The 15,484-nt window shown below is 40.6% G+C and overlaps 1 protein-coding gene across 1 annotated transcript in view; it reads left to right on the forward strand.

The window, feature by feature from the left end:
* MON2 (MON2 homolog, regulator of endosome-to-Golgi trafficking) overlaps positions 1–15,484 on the forward strand; it is a 461,654-nt gene that overhangs the window by 90,858 nt on the left and 355,312 nt on the right. The window contains 1 exon segment of the mRNA XM_030215834.1: positions 10,340–10,437. Within this exon segment, the coding sequence (XP_030071694.1) occupies positions 10,340–10,437 (98 nt within the window).

The following is a 15,484-nucleotide window of genomic DNA, read 5'->3' on the forward strand; positions in this document are numbered from 1 at the left end:
CTACCCTACAAAATTTGATCTCTACATGTTTATATCATTTCCAAAAATACTGAAAACTTATATTTTTAAGAAATTCTAGGGACTTTAAACTGTTTAATAGGGTATAATATATTGTGTGATAATGATATTTTAGTAATGGTCCTTGTGAAATATAAATTGATACTGTGACATTGATCCATAATGGAGGTAGCAGAATATATAACTGGTATTATTATTATTACTTCCCTAGTCCTTCCATTCCCACTTTTGTCTCCTGATATCCTGCATTCCCTAGATAATAGGTGTATTCAGAACTTGGATTGCACTACGACTATATTGGCTTTGTGTCAAGGTTTACTTTTTCTTCTGCTTGTCCTAATTTTGGCTGCATGCCTGGACTCCTAAGGCATAGGCCGAAATACGCACCGTGTAGAGTCCATGCTCCAGTGAATGTTTACCTATTATTTTAATTGTGCTGACTCCAAGTAAACAAATCTAATAAAGACTTATGAACTTTTCGTGACTCATTCCCTTGGTCTTTCACATTCCTTGGCTTGCTTGTGCTGACTTTTGTGGGATTGTTTGTCTTTCTTTTCTTTGGTCTTCTATTTTTTCGCCAGCCTTCTATTCCCTCTGTTTTTCACCCACTAGTCCCCTATTTTCATAAGTACATAAGTATTGCCATACTGGGAAAGACCAATGGTCCATCAAGCCTAGCATCCTGTTTCCAACAGTGGGCAATCCAGATCACCAATACCTGGCAAGATCCCAAAAAGTACAAAACATTTTATACTGCTTATCCCAGAAATAGTAGATTTTCCCCAAGTCCATTTAATAATGGTCTATGGACTTTTCCTTCAGGAAGCCATTCAAACCTTTTTAAAACTCCGCTAAGCTAACCGCCTTTACCACATTCTCTGGCAACGAATTCCAGAGTTTAATTACACGTTGAGTGAAGAAAAATTTTTTTCCGATTCGTTTTAAATTTACTACATTGTAGCTTCATTGCATGCCCCCTAGTCCTAGTATTTTTGGACAGCGTGAACAGATGCTTCACATCTACCCGTTCAACTCCACTCATTATTTTATAGACCTCTATCATATCTCCCCTCAGCCGCCTTTTCTCCAAGCTGAAGAGCCCTAGCCGCTTTAGCCTTTCCTCATAGGGAAGTCGTCCCATCCACTTTATCATTTTCGTTGCCCTTCTCTGCACCTTTTCTAATTCCAGTTTATCTTTTTTGAGATACGGCGACCAGAATTGAACACAATATTCGAGGTGCGGTCGCACCATGGAGCGATACACAGGCATTATAACATCCTCATTTTTGTTTTCCATTCCTTTCCTAATAACACCTAACTTAGCCACAGCAGCACACTGAGCAGACGGTTTCAACGTATCATCAACGACAACACCTAGATCTCTTTCTTGGTCTGTGACTCCTAACGTGGAACGTTGCACGACGTAGCTATTTCGGGGTCTTCTTTCCCACATGCATCACTTTGCACTTGCTCACGTTAAACGTCATCTGCCATTTAGACGCCCAGTCTCCCAGTCTCGTAATTTTTCACAATCCTCCCGCGATTTAACGACTTTGAATAACTTTGTGTCATCAGCTAATTTAATTACCTTACTAGTTACTCCCATCTCTAGGTAATTTATAAATATGTTAAAAAGCAGCGGTCCCAGCACAGAGCCCTGGGGGGAACCCCACTAACTACCCTTCTCCATTGAGAATAATGACCATTTAACCCTACTGTCTGTTTTCTATTTTTTAACCAGTTTTTAATCCACAATAGAACACTACCTCCTATCCCATGACTCTCCAATTTCCTGTGGAGTCTTTCATGAGGTACTTTGTCAAACGCCTTCTGAAAATCCAGATACACAATATCAACTGGCTCACCTTTATCCACATGTTTATTCACCCCTTCAAAGAAATGTGGTAGATTGGTGAGGTAAGATTTCCCTTCACTAAATCCATGTTGACTTTGTCTCATTAATCCATGCTTTTGAATATGCTCTGTAATTTTGTTCTTAATAATAGTCTCTACCATTTTGCCCGGCACCGACGTCAGACTCACCTTACAAAAATTAAAATTGAATAAAATAAATCACAATAAATAAATCCATTGATGGGTGAACTTCCCAGACATTTGTACATATCACACAGCCTTTATCTTACACCAATGTAGTATTGGTTTCATTAGGGGATCCTTATGAACAAGCCTATATAGCTTCAGTTAGCATAACCATGCTCTTTCAGTGCTTAGTTCAGCGTATTATTGATTCTGGTAGAATGAACAGCCAATTTGTAATTGTTGTTCAAATTCAAAGTAGAGTGATGATAGCTAAGCTTCTTAAAAGCAATGAAAGTGAGCGCTGATCTTGTAAAAAGGAGCACAATACATTTGATCATATGATATTTTACTGTATTAATCTATGAATATTTTGGAACAATGTTGCAGCTGGATCAGCATGTTCCTAGCTATACATTAACCTTTGACCTATATATTTTAGTAATTTGGAAATCCAGTTTTGTTCAGTCTGGATTGTCTAATGCCAAATCAGACTTTCTCTGTGGCCTTGAAATTAATATTGTTAAATTGGTATAAAGTAGTACCCAGATCTATATGGTGAAATGTGATATGTCTTACTAGCAAATATGAAAAGATAATAATTGAAAAAAAGGGTTATCTATAGAAATGAGATATTAAAAGGGGCTCATTTTTAAAGCACTTAGACTTAAGTTCCATAGTTTACTGTATAACTTTGTAAGTCTAGGTACTTTGAAAATATGCCTCATAGGCATCAATATTCTGCTTTATTTAATATGGCAGTTGGTTCACTGACTTTGTTAATGGTGATGTTTTTGTTTATAATATTGAAAAGAAAATGTCATTTGAACAAAAAAATAAATAAAAGAACTATACAGTAGTTTAGAATTCTGGGAGAGTTGTTACATCCAAGCACCGTGTAATGATACCACTCACTTCTGTGCCTGATTACTCCTGCTCTTTGCAGATAATACATATTACAGAACAGCAGTTTTGCTGTTTATGTTCCATGAGCTTCAAATTATTAAAGTATATTAGTGGTTCACTTGCAAACAACCATCAGGTGTAAGGGGAAAAGTCTCATACTGTCACAAGGGCATAATGTTCTACATAGTCTACTCTCGCAATATGGGTGAAATCCTTTTTGTGACTTGTATAATCAATGGCAAAAAACTTTGGTTGTTTTTTGTTGATGATTATACATGTCACTTGTATAGTTATACAAGTCACTTGAACCACTTGTTTGCAAATGGTTCACTTGCAAACAACCATCTGATGGTTGTTTGCAAGTGAACCACTAATCTACTTTAGCAATTTGAAGCTCATCACTTATTCATAAGCAGATCATTGTCGTACAATTATTTTGGATAACAGTTGCACTGGTTTATGTTCCATGGGCAAATAGTGTCAAATCTTCTATGTGGTAGAATCCCTGTTTTAAAACAAGTATGCAAATGATTAATTGGCCTTAGTGGTAGATAAAGGTATATATAAACTTTACTATGCACTTAAAAATGGGAAATTGCTCCCATTCTCTAGATTGCAAATACAATTTGGGATCGGATCACTTCTACACATACATTTAAATAGCCTCAGATTCATCATTGCTTGACAAAGAGCAATGTACATTTTAAAAATGTGGTGGAATCAGCTGGGATTTTAGAATTTTGCAGGAAGAAAGGGAATTTCTAGGGCATTTGACCTCACAATCTTATAAATTATTGAGAGATGCCTGCTATCCTGTTAATGCAGCTGGCTCATCAGAATATGAGTAAAGGACATTGTTCTTGATGAGGCCATTTTAGATTGGGACTTATGCTGGTCCAAGACAAACTGCTTCTCCCCTTTGGCTTGCTTAAAACAATCTTTGGTACCCTTTTACTAAGCTTCACTAGCTAATGGGCTTTACATGTTCTAATACGGGTATTTCCTATACGCTAAGCCCATTTGTAGCACAGCTGTAAAATATTTGTTGAAGTTCTAGCTGTGCACTAATTTTATAAAAAAAATCCCAAAAAAGACTACTGGTAATATAATACCAAAATATAAAAAAATAACCGGAGTACAAAAGACAAAAAAACTGTGGGAGAACCAGTTATGGATATCTAGCTCAATCTAACTCATCATTATATTTAGAAAGTAGCACTTTCTTTCTATTTCTACTTATCTTATCGTGCTGCGCAAGAAAAGGACCACTACTATAATAAGAGGAAAATGTAATCCTTAAATGTTTTTTAGTGAAAGGGAGAATTCTCAGAGATATAACTCAACCATGCGGGGATATTCATAGTAACATAGTAAATGACGACAGATAACACTATAAAGGTGTATTACCACCTTAAAGGGACTTGCACTCATTTCTAAGAGTTTCTTCCATGTTTCTTTAGTCAGTTCAGAGGTCTCCCCTAAACTAGAATATATGCCATGCAAATTCTGTGATGATTCAAAGGAGGCAAGCCAAATTGCCCTACTTCTTATTTACTGTCTGCCTACCACACCAGCTCAAAAATTACCATCACATCAGCTCAAAACTACCACCATGCAGATGCTCACATTGCTCTATCTAAACTTATTGGGCATCCTAGGTGGCAACTCACAAGATGTCTCGGAACATAGCCCTATCCCCATGATCTATAATCCCTCTAGAAAACCCTGGGGTAGGAAACATTCTAACCTTAATGACAGACATCCACTGGACACCACCGATACATATCTTCAGAAACTCAGCACAGTAAGATGCCAAAACCAAAGGTCCAAAACATACTGCAATCATTCCGCACCTCAACACTTGTCAACGAGCTAAAATATCTCGCTCTCTTCTGAACCTAGCCAAACATATCCCCTCTTCAGATTCAAAGCCTCAGCTCACTCCTTTCCCCGCTATTTATATCAACGCCAGGTTGGAAGGGAACAAAACTCTCATACTCAATGATCTTCTGGACTCCTCAGATCTGGGCTTCTTATTTATCTCAGAAACATGGATCACAGAGGTTAACAGCCTGATATTACCTCACCTATGCCCACCCGGATATGACATTCTTAATTCTCCAAGACAGGTTAAAAAAGGTGGCGGACTTCCACTCATTTCTAAGAGTTTCTTTAGTCAGCTCAGGGGTTTCCCCTGAACTAGAATACTTGAACTAGAATACTTGCTATGCAAATTCTGTGATGATTCAAAGGAGACAAGTCAAATTGCCCAATTCCTTATTTACCGTCCGCCAGGGACCTGGTCCAAAGGTGAACAGTCACTCCTAGAGATCATTTACATATAGTAACATAGTAGATGACGGCAGAAAAAGACCTGCACGGTCCATCCATTCTGCCCAACAAGACAAACTCATATGTGCTACTTTTTGTGTGTATCTTACCTTGATTTGTAACTGTCATTTTCAAGGCACAGACCGTACAAGTCTGCCCAGCACTATCCCTGCCTCCCAACCACCAGCCCCGCCTCCCACCACCGGCTCTGGCACATTTCCTCTGGCGTATCCCAGTTTTCCAAAATCATCCTCTTGGGAGATCTAAATCTTATACTTGGAGAATTTCACAATGTCTACAATTTCAAATCTTTCCTGAAGGACTATTTTTTTCAGAGCACTACTCATGAACAAGGCCACATATTAGATTTCATGTCCTCCTATCCCACTCGATTAATCAGCTCATTTGATTGGAAGCCAGTACCTTGGTCAGATCACTTCCAACTCAACTTTACTATGGATCTTTGTTTGTTGAGCTTAAACAAACACAAATCGTTCAACCTCGTACCCACTAGAGGTAAAATCAATGATGCCATCTTCTGGTCAGAGTTGAGCGACTCCCTTACCTCCTGTACTCCTATACAAGACTCGATTAAATCCATCTGGGACACTAAGGTGAGGACAGTGCTGGACAAAATCGCGTCACTCACTACTAAAAAGAGAACGAGACACTCTCCATGGTTTACAGAAGAACTAACCAACCTGAAACGGGAATGTCATCACCTTGAAAAACAATGGAGAAAGAACAAAGACATATCTAACAAACTTAAATGGAAGTCTGCCTTCAGGTGCTATAAAAAGAGGGTTAATGATTCCAAATGACAGTACTACAGCAGTCTAATAGGACAAGAGGTTCTCAACAACAAAAAACTATTCTCATTAGTCAAAAGGCTAACCTCCACTAATTCTGGCGATTCTATGCATCAAGTAGGCCCCTCCACACAAGAAATAGCTGATCACTTCACAAATAAGATCATTCAAATCGGGACTGAGCTATCTAAAGCCACCCCAACGAGGTAAACAGGCTAAGCCGTGACTCTGCTATAATCACTGTCCCCAATCCAAGATCACAAGGCAGACCTGAACTAGGAATCCTTTCAACCATTGACATTTGAGGAAGTCCGATCGCTACTGGGGAAATGCTCAGACGCTCACTGTTCCCTAGACCAGTGCCCAAAATCTTTGCTTCCATCCAACTCAGCTGAGGCTATCCATTGGTTACAAAACAGACTCGGCAAACTGTTAAAATCTGGCTCTCTTCCTTCAGACATGAGCAAAATCATTCTCACACCTCTGCTGAAGGGTCCTGCTCTTGACGTATCATCGGCAGCAAACTACTGTCCAGTGGCTAGTATACCTCTCTTCACAAAAATACTTGAAACTTATATCAGCAAGCAATTCTTCTTATACCTGGATAGATTTAATAATTCTACACTGTTCACAATTTGGTTTCAGACTTGCTAGTTGTAATTACATGTGTCAAACAACATCTGTGTAAAGGAGACCAAGTGATTCTGTTCCAATTCGACATCTCTTTAGCATTCGATGTAGTGGACTTTGTTTTGCTGCTGGTACACTTGGACCAGATAGCAATAACTGGCACTGTTCTCAAATGGTTCAGCAAATGCCTCTCAAACCAAAGCTACACTTTCAAACAAAATAAGCAACTCTCTGAATACTGGACATCTAACTGTGGAGTTCCGCAAGGTTCCCTGCTCTCACCCATCCTGTTCAATTAGTCATCCCTCAGCACAATACATCTGATACTCATTGAGCTGCTACTATCATATGCTGATAACATCCTACTTCTCCTACCACTGACCTCCACAATTAAAGACCCAACTCATTCAGCAATGGCAGGCATGAATATGCTGTCAGTACTTGGACCTTGACCAATATACTAAAACTGAATGAGCAAAAAGCCAAGATATTATGGTTCCGGAATCAGGGAACTGTGGTCTCAGCTTCAATAACATTGTCCAATGGCCAAAATGTTGCAGTAGAGTCAGAAACCATAGTACCTAGGGGTCTTGCTTGACTCCTCCCTCACATTCTCCTCACAAATTAACCAGCTGTGGAAGAGATCTCTATTCAAAATGAGGCAGCTTTGTTTAGTCAGAACACTCTTTGATCAAAAAGTATTTGTGCTGCTGTACAAATGCTGATCCTACCTGTAATCTTCCACGATCCCTTCCCCTTGGGAGGGGAAGACTCTTCAGCCCTGTAAATAATGAGCACAGGTCATGCACCATGGAACAGGGCCAAAGGGCAAAAACTGATAAGCATGTGAACCAGAAACTCATGATCTGATAAGGCATTCCTGCGTGCAAGCAGGCATGGGAAAGGAGTAATTATGAAAAGAAAATGTGGTTTAGCAACTGAAGGGAAACAGATAGTGTTGAAAGAAAACAGGATGATTTCTGAGGAAGATAAGTTGCTAAACCTATGTGAAGTGTTGTTTAAAATAAAGGTATATAAGCAGTTGAATTAGAACAATACTTTGGAGAGACAGTGGCAGAGAACACCTATGTGTAGCAGTGCTGTCCTCCCATGAGAAACTATTGATTGTATCTGTACTTTGGTAAGTAATACAAATGGTGTGACCAGCAGAAGAAAAGAGGTTTTAATACCCCTGTATAAGACGTTGGTGAGGCCCCACCTGGAGTATTGTGTTCAGTTTTGGAGGCCGTATCTTGCGAAGGATGTTTAAAAAAATGGAAGCGGTGCAGTGCAAAGAAAAGCTACGAGAATGGTATGGGATTTGGGTTGCAAGACGTATGAGGAGAGACTTGTTGACCTGAACATGTATACCCTGGAGGAAAGGAGAAACAGGGGTGATATGATACAGACGTTCAAATATTTGAAAGGTATTAATCCGCAAACGAACCTTTTCTGGAGAGGGGAAGGCGGTAGAACTAGAGGACATGAAATGAGATTGAAGGGGGACAGACTCAAGAAAAATGTCAGGAAGTATTTTTTCACGGAGAGAGTGGTGGATGCTTGGAATGCCCTTCCGCAGGAGGTGGTGGAGAGGAAAATGATAACGGAATTCAAACATGCGTGGGATAAACATAAAAGAATCCTGCTCAGAAGGAAGGGATCCCCAGAAGCTTAGCCGGTGGTGGGAGGCAGGGCTGGTGGTTGGGAGGTGGGGATAGTGCTGGGCAGACTTATACAGTCTGTGCCCTGAAAAAGACAGGTACAAATCAAGGTAAGGTATACACAAAAAATGGCACGTGTGAGTTTATCTTGTTGGGCAGACTGGGTGGACTGTGCAGGTCTTTTTCTGCCGTCATCTACTATGTTACTATGTAAATTGCTTTTCTCATACGTGGCCTTGGTCTTTTATCACTCCAAATTGTGAGTGGCTGGTACTTAATTAGTTTGGGGTGGTGGTAAAAAGACTAGAATATAACAGCCCTCGGAGATAAACTCCTTGGCTGGTAGAGAGACAAATCTGACTCAGATTTAGTGCAACCAAGTAAAATCTTTATTGGTGATCTTCTAAGCCAGTATAAAATGATTGCTCTCTTTGGAGCAGAGTTGGCACACAGCCTGCAAGATGTTCAGGCTGAGCTACAAGGCTGCTCAGATTGGCTTTCTCATTCTGTACTTATATACTCTTGTAAGTTTCATTTCTTCTAAATCATGTGATTTCTTCTAACTTATTGTCCATATAAGGGAATTTTCTGTTCTTGTTTTCTTACCAACCTCTCCTGCGCCAATCACATGCACACTTAGTGGTCATTGACTAATCCCTTACCCCATACATGTGATCCCAGCATGTAGCAACAGCAAGCAAACAAGTTGCATGAAACACCTGGCTGCTTCTTCTCTAAACACATATTTGTGGAGGAACATCTCCTTCTTTGGAGGGTCCTCAGTCTCACTCACCATCAAGGTTATGCCAGTTTTTGTCTGTCATGGGCTGCATAGCTTCAGTTCCTCATGTGTTTCTCCTTGTCATGTGATTTACAAGAAGTGCATAACAATATTAGCCATTTACTGATAATAAAGGCTCATGCACTCTGTATGCAGGCCGCAGTAGGGAGAAATTAAACTTTTCTGATGACAGATCTGATTTCTAAGCAGAGGAAGGAATATACATACCATACTTGGATTATTGCAACATCTTATTTCTTGGTATCAAGTGTCAATATCAGAGGAAACGACAGATCATACGTAGCACTGCTGCCAGACTAATATTCAAACTGAATAGCGTTTCATGTTTTCTTAACAAACTTCACTGGCTTCCCGTATCAGATAGAATCAGGTTTAAAACTGTCTGCTTAGTCTTTCAAATCTTTAGTTTAAGCAGTGGGAAATAAATGATTTATTATTTGAGGAGTAGCTGTATATTAAGAATAAATGAAGACTAGATAAGAACTAAGTAGCTGGAGAAGTGTTACATTATAGAGAGGCATATTTTCAAAGCACTTTGGGAGGCTAAGTTCCATAGGTTTCTATGGAACTTTGGGAGGCTAAGTGCTTTGAAAATGAGCCTCAGATTATTTTCTGGCAAGCTACACTGAACTACTTTTCATTGTTTCAGTAGTTTGTGTGTGCAGTTTTAAATATGTTGGAGTGTTATAAATATGGCATAGTCGCAGCACACATCAGTGGGCACACTTGTTAAATGTTTTTCCACAGATTATGGGAGATAGAATCCAGTCCTTGAAACAGAATATATTTTTTAAAAAATCGCAAGGAATAACTGTTTATTGATACATTTAAGGACCAATGAGAAGGTAGGCAAATCACTGGTATAATGAAGCCTGAGTGAAATGGGTCACCATTGAGGTCTGGAAGAGCTGTTTGGCTCCATATAAGTTGGAGTGTTGGGCTGTTTTTAAACACGTGGACATATTTCTAAACATTTCTTAGAAGGCTCTAGAAAAAGGTCAGATTAGTGTTGATTGGCAATGGCATCAACCTTTTGTATAGTCATTCTCTTGTCTTTAGACAGCATCTGTAAAAGTTAAGCACCTTTACTTTATGGAAGTTTTACCAGAAGCTGTTTACGAGCCTAATTCATGTTTTTCACACAGATGCTGTAGATCAACCTGTTCCAGTTCCAGGAAATAGTAACAGAAGATCTGTCAGCACTCTGAAACCATGTGCGAAGGATGCTTATATGCTTTTCCAGGTACTGCTCAATTTTTTCAGGCATACAGGTATTAGGTCAGTTACTACTACTACTACTACTACTATTTAGCATTTCTATAGCGCTACAAGGCGTACGCAGCGCTGCACAAACATAGAAGAAAGACAGTCCCTGCTCAAAGAGCTTACAATCTAATAGACAAAAATAAAGTAAGCAAATCAATTAATGTGCACAGGAAGGGAGGAAAGGAGGGTAGGTGGAGGCGAGTGGTTACAAGTGGTTACGAGTCAAAAGCAATGTTAAAGAGGTGGGCTTTCAGTCTAGATTTAAAGGTGGCCAAGGATGGGGCAAGACGTAGGGGCTCAGGAAGTTTATTCCAGGCGTAGGGTGCAGCGAGACAGAAGGCGCGAAGTCTGGAGTTGGCAGTAGTAGAGAAGGGAACAGATAAGAAGGATTTATCCATGGAGCGGAGTGCACGGGAAGGGGTGTAGGGAAGGACGAGTGTGGAGAGATACTGGGGAGCAGCAGAGTGAGTACATTTATAGGTTAGTAGAAGAAGTTTGAACAGGATGCGAAAGCGGATAGGGAGCCAGTGAAGGGTCTTGAGGAGAGGGGTAGTATGAGTAAAGCGACCCTGGCGGAAGACGAGATGGGCAGCAGAGTTTTGAACCGATTGGAGAGGGGAGAGGTGATTAATTGGGAGGCCAGCAAGAAGCAGATTGCAGTAGTCTAAACGAGAGGTGACAAGAGTGTGGATGAGGGTTTTGGTAGAGTGCTCGGAAAGAAAGGGGCAGATTTTACGGATGTTGTAAAGAAAGAAATGACAGGTCTTGGCGATCTGCTGGATATGAGCAGAGAAGGAGAGAGAAGAGTCAAAGATGACCACAAGGTTTCGAGCTGAGGAGACAGGAAGAATGAGAGAGCCATCAACAGAAATAGAAAATGGGGGGAGTGGGGAGGTGGGTTTGGGGGGGAAAAATGAGAAGCTCGGTTTTGGTCATGTTTAATTTCAGGTGGCGTTGAGACATCCAGACGGCAATGTCAGACAAGCACGCTGAAACTTTGGTTTGGATGCAAGGTGAGATATCAGGGGTAGAAAGGTAGATTTGGGAGTCATCAGCATAGAGATGGTAGGAAAAGCCATGGGATGAGATTAATGAACCAAGGGAAGAAGTGTAGATAGAAAAGAGGAGGGGACCAAGAACAGAACCCTGAGGTACGCCGACAGGCAGAGGGCTAGAAGTAGAAGAGGATCCACCAGAGTGAACACTGAAGGTGCGGAGGGAGAGGTAGGAAGAGAACCAGGAAAGGACAGAGCCCTGGAATCCAAGTGAAGACAAGGTTTCGAGGAGTATGCTGTGATCGACAGCGTCAAAAGCAGCGGAAAGATCAAGAAGAATGAGGATGGAATAGAGACCTCTGGATTTAGCCAGTAATAGGTAGACTTTAGTAAGCGCAGTTTCGGTTGAGTGGAGAGGGTGAAAACCAGATTGTAGTGGGTCAAGAATAGCATGTGAGGAGAGAAAATCAAGGCAGCGGTGGTGAACAGCACGCTCAAGTAATTTGGAGAGAAAAGGGAGGAGGGAGATGGGTCGGTAATTAGAGGGACAAGTAGGGTCGAGTGAAGGCTTCTTAAGGAGAGGTGTGACCACAGCAAATTTAAAGGCAGTAGGGACAGTTGCAGTGGAAAGTGAGAAGTTGAGAATGTGACAGGTAGAAGGAATAAGAGCAGGTGAGATGGCATTAAGAAGGTGGGTGGGAATGGGATCAGAGGAACAGGTGGTACATTTTGAGGAAGAAAGGAGAAGTGCAGTTTCCTCCATAGTAACTTCAGGAAAAGAGGAAAAGGAATGAGGGGAAGGAGAGAGAGGGGAACGGACTAGTGGAGGGAGAGGTGGCGAGTTCCCACCAGACAGTTCTCACCCACCAATTTCCATCTGGAGAATTCCCACCTAGGACAATTTCCACTGAACCAATTCCCACCACACCAGGGAGGATGATTCCCACTCATAATTCCAAAAATACAAAACACTCTAGGACAAATAATCTCCCTCCATTTCCTTTTCCAGATCACATTATTATCTTTTACACATATCTTTCCCCTTCCAGATATACAGTTTGTAGGGGGGGGGCAGTGCCCCCACACCCCCCCAAATTAGGTTTCAACCCAATTCATGTTTACTCTGGCATCTAGATATCATAAATAAGTAAATAAATGCAAGCTGCAGTTCATATGGTGGGGGGGCAATGCCCCCCCAAACTAGGTTTCAACCTTATTCAGCCCCTCAAAATGACACACTGATTATGATTTATAACAAATTACCAGGATTTATGAGACCCAATACAAGAAAGAAGCTAAGGTCGGTAAAAAAGAAGAAGCACCGCCAGGACTTATGAGACACGATACAAGAAAGATGCTACTGTCAGTATTAAAAAAAAAAAAAAGTGTGTGTGGGGGGGGGGGGGGGGGGGGGGGGGGGGGAAGGAAGTCCTTGGTGGGAATTGTCCTAGGTGGGACTTGTCTCAGGGGGAATTGGTGGGTGGGAACTGTCCGGGTGGAAACTCACCTGATACCATCGTACATTATAATTGTAGTTAAATCTGGGTTGATTTTTGCCCTTTGTATGTAGAGAACATATGATTTTTATAGACTGTCACCTAATTTATTAGTACTGTTTTTAATACCCATCCAGAGTTAACTCCTTAGCTGTTTAGAGGGTTCTTCTTGCTTATTTATTTAAACCATTCTCATCTCTTCCCAAGTGAACTCAAGACAGAGTACAGTTTAAAAATGTTAAGCAATATTAATAAGGTGACAAAACATTAAAATATAACAATTCACAACAGATCACAAAATAAAATTGCAAAACAGCTGTAATGTGATGTGATGTGATGTGGCGCTTGTATACAGCTAACTCCCACCACAGGGTGATTCAAAGCGATTAACAAAAAACACAACCTTAGTAAGTATAATAGATTGTCTTACTGGAATTCATGAAACGAACGACCTAGGCTATCCATCAAACCTTCCTCTGTGTATTTATAAATATAGAAACGTCATAAAACTAGAAAATTCAGATCTTCAGCACTTGCTTCAGTTCCTTTAAATCCTTAAATAGTCTTAACCCCAGAAAGAATTCATTGCAAATTAGAAGGATTTTACAGGAGAATGCTTGTACCTGTAATTTCTTTCATGAAAATCTCTACCAATGGGTACTCCTTTTCCTTCAGACAGTGACTTGGCCAGTATTTCACTATTTTCTGTTCCTGATACACTGTGCCTATGTTCTTTAACGTTGTGAATGCCACAGTTAGAACTTAGAATGTTTGTCTGTTGTACAACTTAGTTTACCCAAAGGTTTAATTGACAGTCTCATTTATAGGCCATTAGAGTAATCCAAGTAAGGGAGTATTATGACATGCATAGTGGTTGCAAAATAAGTTTGTTCAAAGAGTAAACAAATTATTTTTTTAACTGCCAAAGGTGAAAGGAGCAGTCTGTTCTAACCTTACAGGTGTAGCTTAATTATTAGACTTCATAAGTACATAAGTATTGTTATACTGGGAAAGACCAAAGGTCCATCAAGCCCAGCATCCTGTTTCCAACAGTGGCCAATCCAGGTCACAAATACCTGTCAAGATCCCCCCAAAAAGTATAAAACATTTTATACTGCTTATCCCAGAAATAGTGAATTTTCCCCAAGTCCATTTAATAATGTTCTATGGACTTTTCCTTTAGGAAGCCGTCCAAACCTTTTTAAAACTCCGCTAAGCTAACCGCCTTTACCACATTCTCTGGCAATGAATTCCAGAGTTTAATTACACGTTGAATGAAGAAAACTTATCTCTGATTCGTTTTAAATTTACTACATTGTAGCTTCATCGCATGCCCCCTAGTCCTAGTATTTTTGGAAAGCGTAAACTGACGCTTCACATCTACCCGTTCAACTCCACTCATTATTTTATAGACCTCTATCATATCTCCCCTCAGCCGCCTTTTCTCCAAGCTGAAGAACCCCAGCTGCTTTAGCCTTTCCTCATAGGAAAATCGTCCCATCCCCTTTATCATTTTCGTCGCCCTTCTCTGCACCTTTTCTAGTTCAACTATATCTAAATCCTCTCTCGTTGAGCCTCTTGGGAAACCTGGGTCCTCTTCATCATACAAAGACAGAGAACACAGAAGGGCTATGGTCGGGCCTAAGAAACTGCAGACACCAGGAATTCTTAAGCTGTAAACTGAAACTTTAACCACTAAAGGTATTCTAAGGAAATTTATTAACAGGTAAAACCTAGCATTCTTCTTTACCAACAGCATTTCTGTCTTAAGTGAGTTTAATCAGGGAAGTCCCAAGATAGTGACAGCTCATTCCTTGCCTCAGGTGGCAGCTTATTCTGCCACTGTCCACTAGCTCCTTCACCATCCCTAGCCCCCCCCCCCCCCCCCTCCCGGAATTATAAGCTGTTTGGAATGTTCTCAAAACCTTTCAGGACCATATTTTCAGGTAGCATTGTATTTTCCGAGGACAAGCAGGCTTCTAACTTCTCATAAGTGGGTGATGCCGATACACGTTGCCCAGTTTGGCTTTTGCCATAGTCAAAAAGGGAGCTTTGTGGAGCGTGAGGTGCGCTGCACTGCGTATGTGTGAATGTTTTCCAATCTGTCGCGTGAACATGGTCTTCTTAGTTCTCTTTTTTCCACGTGAGAAGGTGCATTTTTTTGTCTTCACTCGCTTGGTTTTTTGAGAGCTGTTATTTATTTATTTATTGCATTTGTACCCCACATTATCCCACCTTTTTGTTAGTGCCTTGCAGTCTTTTTTTCTACTTCTCTTGTGGCTCCTTTAATTGGGCCTTACAAACCTGTCCTTTATCTTTCCTTAGTTTTATTTTGCCCAGGTTTAAGTTTTCTTTATTTGTCATCGGGCTGTTTTTAGGCCCTGACTTTGGTTGGGTCTTTCCCTATCTTTTTCTCCATGCCTTGCCCCTTTTCCAGGCACCATCGAGCTGTTTAATTTATCCAAGGAAGTTTTTCTGTCCATGTCCACAAAGATTCCCAGTGGCTTCAAACGCTGTACCCGATGCAATTGGA

This window comes from Microcaecilia unicolor, chromosome 10, assembly GCF_901765095.1.
Source record: "Microcaecilia unicolor chromosome 10, aMicUni1.1, whole genome shotgun sequence".
NCBI lineage: Eukaryota > Metazoa > Chordata > Amphibia > Gymnophiona > Siphonopidae > Microcaecilia > Microcaecilia unicolor.